The 18,857-nt window shown below is 39.7% G+C and overlaps 1 protein-coding gene across 2 annotated transcripts; it reads right to left on the bottom strand.

Moving 5' to 3' along the window:
• Positions 1–638: 638 nt before the first annotated feature.
• On the bottom strand, positions 639–8,217 carry LOC110521322 (ladderlectin-like). Of its 2 annotated transcripts, none has more exons than XM_036968675.1 (4): positions 8,106–8,217; positions 7,550–7,699; positions 1,011–1,182; positions 639–896 (listed from the first exon to the last, which is right to left on the bottom strand). In XM_036968675.1, the coding sequence occupies exons 1-4, from the start codon at positions 8,142–8,144 to the stop codon at positions 805–807; spliced, it is 453 nt and encodes a 150-aa protein (XP_036824570.1). In that variant the 5' UTR covers positions 8,145–8,217; the 3' UTR covers positions 639–804. The 2 variants fall into 2 exon arrangements, with proteins under 2 accessions (XP_036824570.1, XP_021454479.1); XM_021598804.2 differs by having other exon boundaries at positions 1,068–1,182.
• Between the last annotated feature and the right edge of the window lie 10,640 nt (positions 8,218–18,857).

The following is an 18,857-nucleotide window of genomic DNA, read 5'->3' as shown; positions in this document are numbered from 1 at the left end:
AGCTTACCATGATGGCAAAAACATCATTTGAGAGTGCGCTGACCCTGGTGCTAGAGGGGGTATGCAGCTGGAGGTTGAATGTTTGAAGGGGTACGGGACTATAGAAAGTTTGGGAACCACTGGTGTAGGGAAATGTAACAACTCTCAAATTCATGGACGATGCTCTGATAGTCTATGACATCCACATGACTTATTTTAAAGCTATATTGTCACACCCTGATCTGTTTCACCTGTATTTGTGATTGTCTCCACCCCCCTCCAGGTTACGCCCATCTTCCCCATTATCCCCTGGGTATTTATACCTTTGTTCTCTGTTTCTGTTGCTCGTCTTGTTTGTCAAGCCAACCAACGTTTTTGTAAGCTCCTGCTTTTCCCCAGTCTCTCTTTTCCTATCTTCCTGGTTGTTGACCCTTGCCTGTCCTGACCCTGTACCCATATTGTTACTTTGACGCAGTCTGCATCTGGGTCTTACCTTCAAACCTGATAATTATATTCATTATATTCTTCAAGATTAATGATCAAATAATTGAAATGACCACTGAACAGATGCTAGAATGTATCTTTAAGAAACATTTCAAAGGCCTTGACAAATATGGCGCTATCATTCATGCTTAATAAAAACTCACGAGAGAAAATAATGCACAAACAAACCCATTTTTATTGACAACAAACCACAACATTTATGTACAACAAGTAATTAAAACTTTCATTTTACAGAAACAAATAATCTTCAAAAAGTATTTTTATTTTACCATAAAATATGTTCAGTTAGGATGCTGACACTACAGAGTGGAATTTTGGATTTCAGTTGATAGTTTGATGGATTGAACAATTTCTTATGGAGCACACAGAGGGATATCTCCTTCCACATAATTCATCATTCCAGGCATCTTTACCTTAAGAGGAAACACAGAATAGAAATGACCTCTCAAATCAATTCAGATATACACACAACAATTCAAATAAAAGTGTGTGTGTGTGTGTGTGTCAGATTTATTTGTTATACTTACTATGAATAACGTTTAATTTGATGAATGGATCAGTGAATGATAGTGGGCTTACTGTACCTCCAAAGTTCATCTGAACACATGGCTCTCTGGCACCCTTATAGTTATTGGGCTCGTCTTTCGCCCAGTTCTGGTGATCAAATTTAGATCCGTCACTCCAGAACCATAGCCTGTCCTGTGGGGAAGAAGTTATGTCTCAGTGTCAAAGAAATTGCTGAGCGTGCAGACTGGCACTGAAACCATTGGTTGAAAAAAAAACATATTCTTCCACATTTTCAAAATCCCAATGCATTTCAATGGCCATAGACTTCAATGGTCAGAATGATGGTCATAAGGGGCGGCAGGGTAGCCTAGTGGTTTGAGCGTTGGACTAGTAACTGGAAGGTTGAAAGTTCAAACCCCCGAGCTGACAGGGTACAAATCTGTCATTCTGCCCCTGAACAGGCAGTTAATCCACTGTTCCTAGGCCATCATTGAAAATAAGAATTTGTTCTTAACTGACTTACTTGTCTGGTTAAATAAAGGTAAAATAAATAAAAAACATGTCTACAACTGTTAAAAGATGGAATCTGCAGTAGAGGGAAACGGCACCACTGACCGCACCACCACCATTGTTATTGTTTTTGTAGCAGAGCTGAGAAGCGTTGTGCAGCATGTTAAAAACATTGCAGTACATTGTACATTGTGTCTTCTAGCGCATGTGAAGATGTCAGAGGGAAAAAACAGTGTTCGTTGTTTGCAGTAACATCTTTGTTGTTGTAATATCGCAAACGAATATGGATGTTTCACCATTAAGGATTCCAGCTTTAAGATAACGACTTCCAACGAATAACACATTACTCTATCACATTCCTATTCAGACATTGTTTCTTCAACAAAGTACACTATGCCACTGTAGGCTTACTAGCCTAATAACTGTATACCTGGAAGAAATATAAAGGTTTACTATTGAGTTTTATCCCGTTGTTCTATTAATAAACAATGGAAAAGTTACCACGAACACACTAAAAATAAATAATAAATATAGAGAATTTGTGAAACATTAAATTACAACATGGTTTGATACAAAAATACAACACAATCCCAATTTATATAGTTTCAAATGTTTCCACTCTTGATAAAATCCTTAAAGGTCCAGTGCAGTGAAAAACTTGATTTCCCTGTGTTGTATATGTACAGCTGAAGTCGGAAGTTTACATACACCTTAGCCAAATACATTTCAACTGAGTTTTTCACAATTCCTCACATTTAATCCTAGTACAAATTCCCTGTCTTAGGTCAGTTAGGATCACCACTTTATTTTAAGAATGTGAAATGTCCGAATAATAGTAGAGTGACTGACTTATTTCAGCTTTTATTTCTTTCATCACATTCCCAGTGGGTCAGAAGTTTACATACACTCAATTAGTATTTGGTAGCATTGCCTTTAAATTGTTTAACTTGTGTCAAACGTTTCAGGTAGCCTTCCACAAGCTTCCCACAATAAGTTAGGTGAATTTTTGCCCATTCCTCCTGACAGAGCTGGTGTATGACGGCTGCGTGGTCCCATGGTGTTTAAACTTGCGTACTATTGTTTGTACAGATTAATGTGGTACCTTCAGGTGTTTGGAAATTGCTCCCAAGGATGAACCAGACTTGTGGAGGTTTATAATTCTTTTTTGGCTGATTTATTTTAATTTTCCCATGATGTCAAGCAAAGAGGCACTGAGTTTGAAGGTAGGCATTGAAATACATCCACAGGTACACCTCAAATTAACTCATATGATGTCAATTAGCCTATCAGAAGCTTCTAAAGCCATGACATAATTTTCTGGAAATTTCCAAGCTGTTTAAAGGCACAGTCAACTTGGTGTATGTAAACTTCTGACCCACTGGAATTGTGATACAATGAATTATAAGTGAAACAATCTGTCTGTAAACAATTGTTGAACAAATTTTTTTTTTTTTTTTTTTTTTTTTTTTTCACCTTTATTTAACCAGGCAAGTCAGTTAAGAACAAATTCTTATTTTCAATGACGGCCTAGGAACAGTGGGTTAACTGCCTGTTCAGGGGCAGAACGACAGATTTGTACCTTGTCAGCTTGGGGGTTTGAACTCACAACCTTCCGGTTACTAGTCCAACACTCTAACCACTAGGCTACCCTACCCTTACTTGTGTCATGCACAAAGTAGATGTCCTAACCGATTTGCCAAAACTATAGTTTGTTAACAAGACATTTGTGGAGTGGTTGAAAAACACGTTTTTATGATTCCACCCTAAGTGTATGTAAACTTCATATTTTTCACAGAATTATTCCAATCCTCATAGTGTGGAAATATATTATATACCGGATATACAGTTGAAGTCGGATATATATACACTACTCAACAAAAATAAAGGGAACACTTAAACAACACAATGTAATTCCAAGTCAATCACACTTCTGTGAAATCAAACTGTCCACTTAGGAAGCAACACTGATTGACAATACATTTCACATGCTTTTGTGCAAATGGAAAAGACAACAGGTGGAAATTATAGGCAATTAGCAAGACACCCCCAATAAAGGAGTGGTTCTGCAGGTGAGGACCACAGACCACTTCTCAGTTCCTATGCTTCCTGGCTGGTTTTATTCACTTTTGAATGCTGGCGGTGCTTTCAGTCTAGTGGTAGCATGAGACGGAGTCTACAACCGACACAAGTGGCTCAGGTAGTGCAGCTCATCCAGGATGACACATCAATGCGAGCTGTGGCAAGAAGGTTTGCGGTGTCTGTCAGCGTAGTGTCCAGAGCATGGAGGCGCTACCAGGAGACAGGCCAGTATATCAGGAGACGTGGAGGAGGCCGTAGGAGGGCAACAACCCAGCAGCAGGACCGCTACCTCCGCCTTTGTGCAAGGAGGAGCAGGAGGAGCACTGCCAGAGCCCTGCAAAATGACCTCCAGCAGGCCACAAATGTGCATGTGTCTGCTCAAACGGTCAGAAACAGACTCCATGAGGGTGGTATGAGGGCCCGACGTCCACAGGTGGGGGTTGTGCTTACAGCCCAACACCGTGCAGGATGTTTTTCATTTGCCAGAGAACACCAAGATTAGCAAATTCGCCACTGGCGCCCTGTGCTCTTTACAGATGAAAGCAGGTTCATACTGAACACATGTGACAGACGTGACAGTCTGGAGACGCCGTGGAGAACATTCTGCTGCCTTCAACATCCTCCAGCATGACCGGTTTGGCGGTGGGTCAGTCATGGTGTGGGGTGGGGGGCCACACAGCCCTCCATGTGCTCGCCAGAGGTAGCCTGACTGCCATTAGGTACCGAGATGAGATCCTCAGACCCCTTGTGAGACCATATGCTGGTGCGGTTGGCCCTGGGTTCCTCCTAATGCAAGACAATGCTAGACCTCATGTTGCTGGAGTGTGTCAGCAGTTCCTGCAAGAGGAAGGCATTGATGCTATGGACTGGCCCGCCCGTTCCCCAGACCTGAATCCAATTGAGCACATCTGGGACATCATGTCTCACTCCATCCACTCCATTGCACCACAGACTGTCCAGGAGTTGGCGGATGCTTTAGTCCAGGTCTGGGAGGAGATCCCTCAGGAGACCATCCACCACCTCATCAGGAGCATGCCCAGGCGTTGTAGGGAGGTCATACAGGCACGTGGAGGCCACACACACTACTGAGCCTCATTTTGACTTGTTTTAAGGACATTACATCAAAGTTGGATCAGCCTGTAGTGTGGTTTTCCACTTTAATTTAGAGTGTGTCTCCAAATCCAGACCTCCATGGGTTGATAAATTTGATTTCCATTGATAATTTTTGTGTGATTTTATTGTCAACACATTCAACTATGTAAAGAAAAAAGTATTTAATAAGAATATTTCATTAATTCAGATCTAGGATGTGTTATTTTAGTGTTCCCTTTATTTTTTTGAGCAGTATATATTATATATTTCCACACTGAGGATTGTAATAATTCTGTGAAAAATATGATAATGCCCTTTTAGTGTAAGTGCTGTTTGAAAAGACCGCTATTTGAAGTAAGTTCTTTATTGTAATATCGTAAACGTAAGTGGCCGTTTCAATATTATGGATTCCAGCTTTAAGCTAGAAATGCCATACAAACTTCCAAATGGGCAGAATGGTCTGGAATAGCTTACTTTTTGATACCATTTGTACTTTTTGAACTATAGCCGTTTTAAATTTGCATAAAAGCTCCATAGGATTCAGTGGGAAATATTTGGATTAGTCATTGCTCTTGAAATGTTAATGCTACAAACATTAAATCAACATTGACATGTACAGGCTGATATAGAGACGGACTCAAATTATGTTGATCGCTGGTCAAAAGATTGTTGATACTTCTTGTACTTTTTGAACAATAACCATTTAAAATGTGCATAAAAGCTCCATAGACTTCAAAGGTGCCTTCAGATTAGCCAGTGCTCTTGATCCATTTAAGATACAAGCACCAACTCAACATGGAAATGTGCAGGCTGACTCAACTTAGATTGCATCAAAACAGCTTTTTTCTTCCATTCATATATTTTTAAAACTATATAGCGTGTTCTATCCCCATTCATTTAAATGGTGTAGCGCAGACGTCAACATTATAAACTGAAATCACTGCCAAAGAACTTTCAGAATGTTAAAACATATTTAGATATTAAAACAATTAAGGACCTATGATGCCATAGTACTCACTCTAGCCTACTATGCTATCCCAATACAACACACTGTGTGTCAGTGGCTACTGCAGTGGGCATCTATAAGAACTTCCAATCCTAGATCTGGGGCCGTATCCACAAAGCGTCTCAGAGTATTGGTCGTAAGTTATGAAAACATCTTTATCTTATGGATAAAAATAAAAGCTATACATGAAGTCTCATCAGTCATAAGAGTCACACCTAGTCAGCAGATATTTAGGACACCTCATGAGCAGTCCTAACCAGTTAAGAGTTACCAGCAGGTGTTTTGATAATAGAAAAAGGCAGTGAGTCAGTGCTTCCTCCACCACAGACAGGACATTTCTTTGGAGTTGTTAACATAATGTTTTGATATTTTTATATGATCAACCCATAAATAATCTAGACCTACATGACACAGCATCTCTTGTGCTTAAGACAATGATTTCACATGAGGCCTTATTCACATGATATGTCTAATACATCTAACCACTAGGCTAATAAATAATCACATATTGTTTCCGATTATTTCAATAACCATGTTTTTTCAAGCGGAATATCATGTTGTTAAAAGAATGCCTAAATTGGACATGCTTATAGAATTGGGTAATTGAAAGCATTTAAGGGCTATGTAAACTTTAATGGTGTTCGGTAAAAATAATAGCCCTTTCAAGCATTTATGCAACATTTCGGAAAGTAACTTGATGCCTATTTTTCTTCTGATTATTTCATTAATCTACATCATGTTATTTCAAGCGGAATATCATGTTTGGTAAAAAAAAATATGCAATTCTTAAAAAAATTGGGCATTTGACAGCATCTAGGGGCTATTGTCAACTTCAATAGTGTTCGGTAAGAATATCACCAATTTCAAATGTGTTATGCGACATTATTGGCAAGTGACTTGATGCCTACTGTGCCAAAGTGATTTAGAATTGTTAAACTGGAATGTCTGTGTGAACATAACGGTAATATTATCAATATTCTGCTTTTAACAACCATTATACTGTGTGACTCAGTGCAGAATGCCTATCACATTATTAAAAATATCAGAATTGGTAAAAAAAATAAAAAATTATGCATGCCAAGATATTAGGCAAGAATTAAGGGTATGCAAAGAGATACTACAGAGGGTAGTACATCACTGGGGCCAAGCTTCCTGCATCCACAACCTCTATACCTGGAGGTGTCAGAGGATGGCCCTAAATATGGTCAGACTCCAGCCACTCCAGTCATAGACTGTTCTCTCTTCTACCGGCAAGCGGCTACCGCATGGCAAGTCTAGGTCCAAGAGGCTTCTGAACAGCTTCTACCCCCAAACCATAAGACTCTTGAACATCTAATCAAATGGCCACCCAGACTATTTGCATTGCCTCCTCTCCCCCTCTTTTACACCGCTGCTAATCTCTGTTGTTATTATCTAAGCATAGTCACTTTAATAACTCTACCTACATGTCCATATAACCGGTGCCCCCGCACATTGACTCTGTACCGGTACCCCCTGTATACAGTATATATATAAATAGTCTCGCTATTGTATTTTACTGTATTTTACTGCTCTAATTAATTGTTACTTTTTCTTATTCTAAAAATTGCATTGTTGGTTAGAGGCTCGTAAGTAAGCATTTCACTGTAAGGTCTACACCTTTTGTATTCGAGGGCATGTGACTAATAAAATTTGATTTGATCGTGTCAGGCATAAATTATATGGGAACTGACTTCAGGAGTGGCCCTTGACATAATGATAAGTATACCAAAAATCCTCTAAATCTGTGAGTATACTATAGCGGAACTGTCCAGGAAAGTAAACATTTCACTTTTACTGTAGTAATTTTCTATTAAGGTATTTTAACTTTTTTCAAATATGACAATTGGGTACCTTTTCCACATTTGCCTGAACAGCATCATATCCTCCAATCCAGGTCAGAGGGAAATCGCCAGTCTTGATCAACACCACCGCCTGTAGAAATTGGGACTCCTCAGAGCTGTGCACAGACGCCAGGTTTGCTCCAAGGAACATACAGTGGCGCTAGAGCAAGCCATAGACAGGGACAAAGACATGTCATAACATAGGTATTAGTCAGTTGTCCAGTCTTTTTGAGAATTTGTGGTCTAAGACTCTCACAATCAAATATTGTCCATCACAACTAATGTTCTTTGAAATAGCCTCTTCGAGATATTAGTTTATCTCTGTCTTAACCCATGGCCTGTGGGTTACAATATACAGGAGTTCTGACTCCACACATTAAACAAATATTGCAAAGACTATAGAAAATTCTAAATTAGACAATAACTTAAAGTGGAGGTTCAGTACTTTACATGAGGCATGTTCCTGTTTAGATAAGGCCAAATCCCCTTTAATGTATCGTCAATCCAAATAAGCCAGTTGAATTCAATTGAACTTCTTTAATTCACAGTAAAGCTAAGCATTATACCTCTGCTTCAGGCCATGTCCTTGCAGTCTGGACAAACATGAAGCAGCGTGAATTAAACTGGAACCAGCCTGTGGGGCTTTTTTAAAATCTGCTGCAGATCCCATCATAGCATCTGTAAGGAGAAGACACAGGGCACGTTAGAAATTGCAGCCGACTTTAAAGGTGGGTAGAGACGGACTGATCTACAGTACACACACACACACACACACACACACACACACACACACACACACACACACACACACACACACACACACACACACACACACACACACACACACACACACACACACACACACACACACACACACACACACATTGCATGAATGATTGAATGAATGCTGTAAAGCGTGAGATGAACTCTCTTACTTGCTTCGTCCAGAGTTAGGTTATCACCCAGTGCAAAGGCAGCACTGACCAGCAGAAGAATGGTCAACATCACCATGTTGATAGTCTCCTGAGAGAGAAAGAGAGAGACACACAGATATACAGACAGTGAAAGAGAAGCCATCAAGACAATTTCACTGAGTACTTCAGTGTGCAGATGAGTGCAGTGTTTCCCTAACCTCTCTTGGAGTACCCCCAGTCATTCCACTTATCTGATGAATTCCAGTACTATCACATCAGAGCAGATTCAGCTCATGAAGGGCTGAGGAATATTAGGTATGATCTCTTCCACCACAAAGAGTAGATTAGCCTAGCACACAGGAATAACAGGTATCACCTCCTCCATCACATGGAGTAGATTAGCCTAGCACATAGGAATAACAGGTATCATCTCTTCCATCACAAGGAGGAGATTAGCCTAGCACACAGGAATTGCAGGTATCATCTCTTCCATCACATGGAGGAGATTAGTCTAGCACACAGGAATAACAGGTATCATCTCTTCCATGATATAGAGGAGATTAGCCTAGCACACAGGAATAACAGGTATCATCTCTTCCATGATATAGAGGAGATTAGCCTAGCACACAGGAATAACAGGTATCATCTCTTCCATGATAAAGAGTAGATAAGCCTAGCACACAGGAATAACAGGTATCATCTCTTCCATGATATAGAGGAGATTAGCCTAGCACACAGGAATAACAGGTATCAACTCTTCCATGATATAGAGGAGATTAGCCTAGCACACAGGAATATGCATGTCCTCCAAATGGCTCCCTATTCCCTATGTACTGCACTTTGACCATGGCTCACAGCGCATAACATAGAGAATGGGACGCATCTGATATCTTGTCTGAGATTCACTATCTACTTCAAAAGGTAAGGATAAGTCTATGCTCTTGCATTCAAACTCGTTTTTTAACTTCTCCACACATTTCTTGTTAACAAACTATAGTTTTGGCAAGTTGGTTATGACATCTACTTTGTGCATGACACAAGTCATTTTTCCAACAATTGTTTACAGACAGATTATTTCACTTTATAAGTCACTGTATCACAATTCCAGTGGGTCAGAAGTTTACATACACTAAGTTGACTGTGCCTTCAAACAGCTTGGAAAATTCCAGAAAATGATGTCAAGGCTTTAGAAGGTTCTGTTGGCTAATTGACATAATTTGAATCAATTGGAGGTGTATCTGTGGATGTATTTCAAGGCCACCCTTCAAACTCAGTGCCTCTTTGCTTGACATCATGGGAAAATGAAAAGAAATCAGCCAAGACCTCAGAAAATATATTGTAGACCTCCACAAGTCTGGTTCATCCTTGGGAGCAATTTCCAAACGCCTGAAGGTACCACCTTCATCTGTACAAACAGTAGTATGCAAATATAAACACCATGGGACCACGCAGCCGTCATACCGCTCAGGAAGGAGACTCGTTCTGTCTCCTAGAAATGAACGTACTTTGGTGTGAAATGTGCAAACCAATCCCAGAACAACAGCAAAGGACCTTGTGAAGACGCTGGAGGAAACAGGTACAAAAGTATCTATATCCACAGTAAAACAATTCCTATATCGACATAACATGAAAGGCCGCTCAGCAAGGAAGAAGCCACTGCTCCAAAACCGCCATAAAAAAGCCAGACTACAGTTTTTAACTGTACATGGGGACAAAGATCGTACTTTTTGGAGAAATGTCCTCTGGTCTGATGAAACAAAAATAGAACTGTTTGGCCTTAATGACCATCGTTATGTTTGGAGGAAAAATGGGGAAGCTTGCAAGCCGAAGAGCACCATCCCATCTGTGAAGCAAGGGGGTGGCAGCTTCATGTTGTGTGGGTGCTTTGCTGCAGGAGGGACTGGTGCACTTCACAAAATAGATGGCACCGTGAGGACGGAAAACGATGTGGATATATTGAAGCAACATCTCAAGACATCAGTCAGGAAGTTAAAGCTTGGTCGCAAATGGATCTTCCAAATGGACAATGACCCCAAGCATACTTCCAAAGTTGTGGAAAAATGGCTTAAGGACAACAAAGTCAAGGTATTGGAGTGGCCATCACAAAGCCCTGACCTCAATCCTATAGAAAATTTGTGGGTAGAACTGAAAAAGTGTGTACGAGCAAGGAGGCCTACAAACCTGACTCAGTTACACCAGCTTTGTCAGGAGGAATGGGCCAAAATTCACCCAACTTATAGTGGGAAGCTTGTGGAAACGTTTGACCCAAGTTAAACAATTTAAAGGCAATGCTACCAAATACTAATTGAGTGTATGTAAACTTCTGACCCACTGGGAATGTGATGAAAGAAATGAAAGCTGAAATAAACCATTCTCTCTACTATTATTCTGACATTTCACATTCTTAAAATAAAGTAGTGATCCTAACTTACCTCAGACAGCAAATTTTTATTCTGATTATATGTGAGGAATTGTGAAAAACTGAGTTTAAATGTATTTGGCTAAAGTGTATGTAAACTTCTGACTTCAACTGTAAGTAACTCTCGATCCATGATAAGACAGAGGATGTAAATCCATAAGACGCTTCAAAACCTTATTCCTTATGATTCATTTTTTGACTGTCATTTTTGCCATTGATGAATGTGTTATTCAATGTGTTTCTATGGGCTAAGGTAGTGAAGGCCAAATTCAATATCAACGGCTTTGTTCTTTTAGAGTTTAACTGAAGAAGTGGCAAATAGGAGTCGTAATGTGTTCTGCTGCCAACCTCAGTAATTTACCATTCAGGTTGTTGGTACCAGGTGGTTTGTCCTTATTCATAGACAGCAATAATGTGTCCACCTCTTCACACTAACTCAACAGAATTCAAAACTACAGTGCTTGTCTTTCATTATTTAGTCAGTTACGCTTTGATATTAAATACTGTATTGTTGGGAAAGAACTTGAAAGTAATTATTTTACCATACTGTTTTACACCTATTGTATCCTGTGCACGTGACAAATAATCTGAGTCATTCCTCTCCTCCCCTAATCTCCTTCAGGAGAAATGCCACACCAAAATCATTCCTCTCCTCCCGTAACCTCCTTCAGGAGAAACGCAAAACCCAAATCATTCCTCTGAGAAGTGGAAACGTCTAGGAGTAACAACGGCTCAGCTGCGAAATGGTAAGCCACAAAAGCTCAAAGAACAGGACCGCCGAGTGCTGAAGTGCGTGGAGAATAAAAATAGTCTGTTGTCGGTTGCAACACTCACTACCGAGATCAAAACTGCCTCTGGAAGCAACATCAGCACAAAAACTGTTAGTTGGGAGCTTCATGAAATGGGTTTCCATGGCAGAGCAGCCGCACACAAGTCTAAAATCACCATGCGCTATGTCAAGCGTTGGCTGGAGTGATGTAAAGCTCGCCACCATAGGACTCTGGAACATCCGACGGATGCCGGAGAACGCTACCTACTCCGATGCATAGTAACAACAGTAAAGTTTAGTGTAGGAGGAATAATGGTCTGTGGTTGTTTTTTCATTTCCAGGCCCCTTAGTTCCAGTGAAGGGAAATCTTAATGCTACAGCATACAAATCAGTCAATTGAAATAAATTCACTAGGCCCTAATCGATAGATTACACATGATTGGCAAAGGCGCAGCCATCGGTGGGGCTGTCAAGGCATAGGCCCAATCACTGGGGTTGTAGGCCCAGCCAATCAGACTGGGTTTTCCCCACAAAAGGGATTTATTACAGACCAAAATACTCCTCAGTTTCATCAGCTGCCCGGGTGTCTGATCTCAGACGATTCCGCAGGTGAAGAAGCTGGATGTCGATGTGACGATTCTCGTCCTCCTCTTCTGAGGAGGAGTAGTAAGAAGGATCGGAGGACCAATGCGCAGCGTGGTAAGTGTCCATATTGTGTTTATTATATGAAAACGAAACCAACGAAAATGAAACAGTCCTGAACAGTGAAATACAAAACACAGAACAGAAAATAATCACCCACGAAACACAGGTGAAAAAAGGCTAAGTATGATTCTCAATTAGAGACAACTACCGACACCTGCCTCTGATTGAGAACCATACCAGGCCAAACGCAAAACACAACATAGAAAAACGAACATAGACAACCCACCCAACTCACGCCCTGACCATACTAAAACAAAGACATAATAAAAGAACTAAGGTCAGAACGTGACAGTCGAAGTCCTGGACTGGCGAAGTTGCGCGTGTTCTGCGGTTGTGAGGACGATTGGACCTACAGAAAATTCTCTAAAACGAGGTTGGAAATTAACATTAAATGATCTACCACAGCTCTGGTGGATATTCCTGCAGTCAACATGCCAATTTCACGCTCCCTCAAAACCTGAGACATCTGTGACATTGTGATGTGCAGGGGCGCAACTTTGTCCCCCCAACATTCTGAAATAGTATTGTTGGTGTGTGTTGAACGTATCTCACCCCAGATATCTCCCTGGACTCATAAGATAGCAGGGATATTTCTGAGGTCCGGATTAGAAGCATGTAGAAACTGTCCCATCACGGAGCATATCCTAGCTCTGTATATGAAATGAAGGACATACGTATCTGGAGCATACAATTTCAGATATACAGAAATATACAGTTTAAGATTTCCCCTGGTATTTGACCATTTTTGCCCAGTGTCACACCCCAGAACAACAGGTCTCCTGGCACCTAGTGTGGCAGCCCTCGCACCTCTACAAAAACCTGTATATGAATTTGTGTCTTTCGTGGGGGTTGGATTAGGGATGAGCTAGACTCACATCCCTGAACATGCGTGTCAAATGTTATCACTCTACGTCAAACAGATGAAGAGATATAAACGTGCCCGTTATAGCACAACGTTGTGGCCATCTGAATATGCTTGCATTTGTTTGAGTCTTGACATTGTTAGGAACATGCAGAATGTATACGTTTTGTTACAATACAAATATGAATATATGATTTATGTGCCAGACCACGCCCATGTGAAAGTTTATTGGTCAGTAGCGGCCATGTATTAGAGCTACTAGTCTGGAACATATTGTGTTGAGAGTGCTTTGTCCATAGATGCCACATATAAAGTTTTGTGCACACCCTTCTTTCGGTGCCAGAAGAGTAGCATTTTAAGTGTCTTTCACCATTTTCTAAATTGTGAAAAATCCTTAATGGCGGACCTTATGGGTCCTTGAGGCAAATTTGTTCCTTGTGAGGAGAGGGACCTATGTACAACATTTCAGGTCTCCTAGGTTAAGGGGAATGACCTTTAAAATGTTCATCTTCAACTGCTTGTTATAGTGCCACCATGTAGCCAATTGACATGGCATTGTTTAAGAGGATGTGTCCCTTGGCCCTTTACCTTCTTTACCATCTCACAGGAATTTGCATTAGAATTTTCCATTACGCAAGAAAAAGAATAACGGCAACAAATGTATTAGGGTTTCTCGTAGCTTCACTGCTTGAACTTCTACATATGTTTTTCCCGCATTGTAGTTACAGTAGAAAGAGGTCTTTAGAAAAATATCAAATTGTGTAAAATCTTCCAAAAATCTATCCATTTTTTCATGAATGCATATTTGTGGTAAAAAAAAAATCATTTTTGGATAAAAACCAAACCTTTTCATTTTTTAATGACTGTTTGAGTGTAGTTGCATAACTGACCTCTCTGCTTAGACTGCTTTCAAGGTAAGGAAACATGGTTTCTTTCAGCATTTTTCTGTGCCAGGGACCAGTAAGGTATGGCCTTCTTCCTCTGTGGAGTGCTTGGTTAAAAGATAATTGCCCATTGATTTTCTATTACAAACATTTTTTTTTATCTACTACCCTAACACATAGCGTTGTTTTAAGACAGTAATAACATGGACAATCAAGCTATTTGATTGTTCATGTTAAGACACCGGGGGTCTCAGAAACAAATGTGTAAAAAAAATGTATTAAACATTTGAATTTGTCCTTACTGCCATTACCTTAATAAATGCACAAAATAACACACAATTACAGTATATGTCAAGGTCACCCAAATTGAAATCAAATCAAACTTCATTTGTCACATGCCCCGAATATAACAAGTGTAGACCTTTCCGTGAAATATGTATGGTTTGCATCAGAAAGTTACTGTTATAATCTGGTAGTGTGTGTGTGTGTGAGTGTGAGTGTGAGTGTGAGTGTGAGTGTGAGTGTGTGTGTGTGTGTGTGTGTGTGTGTGTGTGTGTGTGTGTGTGTGTGTGTGTGTGTGTGTGTGTGTGTTTGTGTGTGTGTGTGTGTGTGTAACTGATTGCTTAAACCCTTCAACATTTAGAGCCAAAGTTGTAGGAAGAAAACGGAATCCACACTTTTGGACACAACCTTATTTAGCGGCTATTGGAGGTTAAATCGTTTTTTTCTCTTCCAAGTGTAGTATGGTAAGAGCAATGATATGCATTTGAAAATTTGCCCATGGGATAGTACAGAGTGAATTAAAAGTCAAAAGTAGTGACTTAAAAAAACATGGCTATATGAACTAAGCATTCAGTGGACTGCAAATGATTGTGAGGGACAAAATAGCCCTCTGGAATGTTGTGGGGGACGTGTCCTCCTCACTTACAGTGCTTTCAGAAAGTATTCACAACCCTTGACTTTTTCCACATTTTGTAGCAATTAACATGGATTTAACTGTCAGATTTCTTTATGTAATGTCAAAGTGGAAGAAGAATTCTGAATTTATTTAATGATGAATGAAAAATAAAAAGTTACATATGTTGATTAGATAAGTATTCAACTCAATACATGTTAGAATCACCGTTGCTAATGATTACAGCTGTGAGTCTTTTTGGATATGTCTCTTAGAGCTTTGCACACCTGGATTGTAGAATATTTACCATGTATTCTTTTTACAATTATTTAAGCACTGTCAAGTTGGTTGTCGATCATTGCTAAGACAGCCATTTTCAAGTCTCGACATAGATTTTCAAGCTGATTTGAGTCAAAACTGTAACTAGGCCACTCAGGGATATTCAATGTCGTCTTGGTAAGCAACTCCAGTGTATATTTGGCCTTGAGTTTTAGGTTATTGTCCTACTGTCTGTAGGAAAGCAGTCAGAAGCAGGTTTTCCTCTAGGATTTTGCCTTTGCTTTATATTTATCCCCCCCCCCAAAACTCCCTTATCCTTGCAAATGACGAGAATATTCAGAGCATAATGCAGCCACCACCATGGTTGAAAATACGAAGAGTGGTAATCATTGATGTGTTGTGTTGGATTTGACCCAAACATAATTCTTTGTATTCAGGACAAAAACTAAATTTCTTTGCCATTTTTTGGTTTTCCCAGTATTACTTTAATGCCTTATTGCAAACAGGATGCATGGATGCATTTGGAATCTTTGTATTCTGTACAGATTTCCTTCTTTTCATTTTTTAAATTAGGTTAGTATTGTGTAGTAACTACAATGTTGTTGATCCATCTTCAGATTTCTTCAATCACAGCAATTAAACTCTGTAACTGTTTTAAAATCATGGTGAAATCCTAGAGCGGTTTCGGAAGAACTTAGTACTGTGTTTTGAGCAGACTATTGGCGATTTATCTATTTGACAATCGTTCCGTACAATTGAAATAAAGTAGTTCCTTGTTTTCAACAGCAAATATACTGTGGTAATTTACCCAACATGTTGTATGAATGGAAAACTGATGTCCGTGTATGCTTCTCTTATTATTTTATTTGTTTCCAATCTATGTAATCCATTAAACTGTAAAAAAAAAAATGGTTTGGTTTGGTAATTTATTATCATGAGTGGGTGTAAAATATTCCTGGTATTTGAAATGTGTAGCTAAATCAAGTCATTCGTGATTGAGTTTTATGATCTATATTGTTTTTATCAAATAAAAATGTAGACTAATGAAGTTACATGTATTTCAAATGGCATACATTCTATTATTTTGCCATTATAAGGTGAACTGTTTGAATTAAATATGGGCATACGACTTCTATATTCGTTTATATTGTTATTCTACTTTTTGTTTTGTATTTTTTACATTCATCAGCCTTACAGCTTCTGATGCTCCTGATAGGTCAATATTTCATTGTGGGCAGGAGTAGAGTATCTAGAAGCAGCTGTCTGGTATTATAATCACTTGACACGGTAGCAAGGAGAGATCAACTGCTCTGCTAGTTTATTCTTGTGGGTTTTTGGTTGCAAACAAGCTTGCTTTAAAATGCAGGTGCATGTCATCTCCGTTAGTAGTGTGGTGTCTTTGCTATGCCGGATTAAGTGATATGACATGCTATTCTATAAAATTATTTCTCTGTAATTAATATTACCTGATTGAACTAATCATGTAAATGTAATTAACTGGAAAGTCGGGCCACCACAAAAGAATGTTTATAGAGCTGTTATCTTCCGAATAAACTCTTAAAGACCTGGTAATCTTTTACATCAAAAGCGGTCAATTCTTAATCGTCACCTTATTCAGTCTTATCTGAAGTTGTAGAATTCTTGGTTATCTTCACGAACCCTGGCTAACAAGTTGAATCAGCAATACAAAATGTGGTTGAATTATTTATTTACTAAATACCTAAACAATTACACAGAATTACACATACACAGGATGGGTAATACATTGATTACTAATTATGTTATAAAAGAAAACGTCCCTAGCAGACGGAACAGATATGACGGCTGGTTACACAAAGAAAGGGGGTTGGGTTTTGAATGAAAGCCCTTGGAAGACTGAGGAACAAAGGAATTTGGTCTCTGATCGGACCTTGTAAAACTATGCTATCGTAAATAGATAATCTTGTGCGTTCTAAATAACCGCCCATTCGGAAAAGGAAAATTCAAGGAATATTTACTCTGAGCTGTGCTTCAATAGGTTGGTCGTAGACGGAAGGCCGTGTTGCCCAACGGAGATCTTCCTGTCCTCTGAAGAATGTCTGGTAGAACGCATGTGGTGTAGTAACGTTGTGTGTTTGGTAGAAGAGATACTTTGTCCGTCCCTTCCAAGCCCACGTTTACAGCTGCTGCTGCTCACTCACCTGCTAGCAGATATCACTTCTTTAGTGAATAAGAGTTCAAAGTTCATACCAAGTTGCCATACTTTAAGCTCATGCTGAAGTTGGCTTAGTTCTGTAGTTTGATATTAGCCCTTTCAACGTATGGACCGTCGTCCTCACGTCCTCGGAAACTCAAATGTTACATTTTCGTTAAGGGCTTATATAGTGGTGGTGAGAAGGGCGTTTCATAGTTTACAACCAATGTCTGTTCACATGGGCGGGGCCACTGAGTTGAGCCTAGTTCACTTATGAAAACCAAATCTCTCATTTAGAAGATAAAATTACATGACATTTTTTCACAAATAGTTTCATATTTAAACATTTAAATTGCACAAGAATTCCATGTGAATCTGATAACTAGAATGTGTAGACTTTCCAAGATACAGTTTATGTCATCCTATCATCAGTAATAATGTCTCAGATGACAACTGACCAATGCATATTTTCAACTGGTTGGATTACCGAAATATGGTTCTGGTCCCCACCCTTTTGATGTTTTCAGACTCTCTATGTTAACAAAGGGCTTTTCAAGAGTCACTCTGTAGAGTATATAGAGAGAGAGGAACGGGGGAAAGGTATTTATGAGGGTCATAAACCTCACCAACAGGCCAACGTCATGACAGTAGTGTTTTAAGAAATCCAGCGGTAATGTGCACCACAGCTCTACATTCCGCCTGTTGGTTGCAATGCACTCGCACTATATAGCCTTAAAACATGGTTAAATAATGTTGAAATTATGGATGGTCAGTCCTTGCATCCATAGCTCTGTCTATGAGTTTCAGAGTGGTTACAGTTTTCCAGGCCCATCATTCAGAGTGGTTACAGTTTTCCAGGCCCATCATTCAGAGTGGTTACAGTTTTCCAGGCCCATCATTCAGAGTGGTTACAGTTTTCCAGGCCCATCCCTCAGCTTTTTTCCCACAGAGGCGGGGTGACCGCTTTGCTATTGTTTCAAATCAAATCACATTTTATTAGTCACATGCTGAGAATACAACGGATGCAGACTTTACTGTGAGATGCTTGCTTTACAAGCCCTTCCCAAAGAGGCAGAGTTCAATTTTTTTTGAAAGACAAAAATAACGAGGAAAAAAATAGACAAGAACGGAGCTCTATACAGAGAGTACCAGAACAATGTGCCCTGGTACCAAGTATTTGAGGTAGATATGTACATAAAGGCAGGGTAAAGTGACTAGGCATTGATACATGTTTTGGTTTTTCTGTTGATATTTTGAGGTTGTTACGCCTGCGCTGGCTTGTCCATCTCCTTCGTCAGAAGGTGTTTCACCTGTGTTATTGAGGAGTGGCTGGCCCAGTGCTCCAGTTGAGCTTGAGAGATGTTGGGTGAGCAACACTTCAGCTGAGGTGCGAGTTTGAGTTTGTCTTGTGGGAACGT

The sequence above is a fragment of the Oncorhynchus mykiss genome, chromosome 30, assembly GCF_013265735.2.
Source record: "Oncorhynchus mykiss isolate Arlee chromosome 30, USDA_OmykA_1.1, whole genome shotgun sequence".
NCBI lineage: Eukaryota > Metazoa > Chordata > Actinopteri > Salmoniformes > Salmonidae > Oncorhynchus > Oncorhynchus mykiss.
This window is presented reverse-complemented; position numbering and strand designations above follow the sequence as displayed.

Coding starts and splice junctions, on each gene's coding strand:
- LOC110521322 (XM_036968675.1), bottom strand. CDS start 8,144: ATGTTTGTCCAGACTGCAAGGACATGGCCTGAAGCAGAG. Junction 7,700..8,105: donor GGACATGGCCTGAAGCAGAG/GTATAATGCTTA, acceptor GGCTTGCTCTAG/CGCCACTGTATGTTCCTTGG. Junction 1,183..7,549: donor TTCAGGCAAATGTGGAAAAG/GTACCCAATTGT, acceptor TCTTCCCCACAG/GACAGGCTATGGTTCTGGAG.